A 1,326-nucleotide genomic window follows, 5' to 3' on the forward strand; every position below is an offset into this window, starting at 1 on the left:
GTCTGAGGGTGTCGTTTCAGTCCCTCCAGTTTGAGTTTGTGCTTCAGGAACACCATTTTTTGAGGCTTTTGTCGCATTAAATTTGCACTTTTTAGTTGTGTCTGTTTCTGTTTCGTTATAACTGCATATCGGGTTCGCAATACATGTCGCGGCATCTCTTAGCTTACTGCAAGTGTTGTCCGCTCCTTCTTTCGTCTCACTACACACCCCTTTCTCTTTTAGCTGGCCCACAACTTCTGTTAGATCTGCCGCATTTTTGGTGGTGTAGTAATTTATTGCCCGGGCCAATCCCTCTAGGTCGCGTAGTGCTCCTAGGTTGGTCTGTGGTTTTCCTGACACCACTTCTTCGATATTTATCGTCGCCAGCTTTCCCCAGAACCTTGTTGTGAACTCGCTTTCTTGTGCTCCGTACACAGCTGCGATTTTTTGGTTTACTGCGTCGTTGTCGCTTGGTGTGTACGGTTCTGCATTTTTTAGTAAGATCCTCTTGACTGCTTTTTTGAATGATTCGCTTGTTTTTAGCCCTTCTAGCTGCTTGCCGTCTATTCCGCTCATTTTCAACGTTGTCGAAGGCTGGACTTCCTTGATGGCTTCCCATGCTTTCTTGTAGAGTGGTATTGCTGAGTGCTTGGCTTCTTCGGTGGAAGAACTGAATTTTGTTGCGTCCACATTGACGGCTTGCGTGTCCGAGGCGCTAGATTTTGAGAACCATCCTCCAGCGAATGGGACGTTCTGTGCTATTTTTGATCCTGTCATAAGGCCAGTGCTTGCTCCTTTGAACAGATTGCATTCCGTTCCTGTTGTTAGGCTGTTATCCACGAGACCGTCGCAGGCTGACAGTTGACTGAAGCCGCTTAGTGTTAGTTCCGGTAAATCATTTTCCTGTTCGGTAAAGGTTGCGTGTTCGACGTTCGGCGCGTCGGCGGCTAAAGCGCTTATTGTTTGTTGAACATTGTTTGCCGGTCCCGCCGCGTTGTTGGTTGATAGGCAGCCTTGTGTGTTGCTTCCGGAGACAGCTGTCGTCACCTTGAAAAATTCGGCTATATGTCCGCGCAAAAACTCGCCCCTGGCTACCGCGGTTAGAGCCGCTGCTGTTTTGCTCTCCTGTTCCCCTACTCGCTGGGCATGCAGGCTTCGTAGAGTCTCGGCTATTGCCGCCCACACTAGAGCTTGTTCCCCTGGTCGCTGCGTAACAGCTGCTACTTCGGCCTGCGCAGCGTTTACCGCGAGGCTATTGATGTAGTTTAGGTTTTGTTTGGCGATGGTTAGTATTCGCCCTGGCATTTTTTCAAGTGTTTTCGAGAAGTCTGCGAGCGGTTTCCACTT

The 1,326-nt window shown here is 49.2% G+C and overlaps 1 protein-coding gene across 1 annotated transcript in view; it reads right to left on the reverse strand.

The window, feature by feature from the left end:
- Positions 1–1,284, reverse strand: part of TEOVI_000078800 (Trypanosome variant surface glycoprotein (A-type)/Trypanosome variant surface glycoprotein C-terminal domain containing protein, putative) — a gene marked incomplete at both ends in the record, with an annotated part of 1,440 nt that extends 156 nt beyond the window's left edge. The window contains one exon of the mRNA XM_067224133.1: positions 1–1,284. Within this exon, the coding sequence (XP_067080234.1) occupies positions 1–1,284 (1,284 nt within the window).
- Between the last annotated feature and the right edge of the window lie 42 nt (positions 1,285–1,326).

The sequence above is a fragment of the Trypanosoma equiperdum genome (assembly GCF_001457755.1).
Source record: "Trypanosoma equiperdum strain OVI genome assembly, contig: ctg_239, whole genome shotgun sequence".
Lineage (NCBI taxonomy): Eukaryota > Euglenozoa > Kinetoplastea > Trypanosomatida > Trypanosomatidae > Trypanosoma > Trypanosoma equiperdum.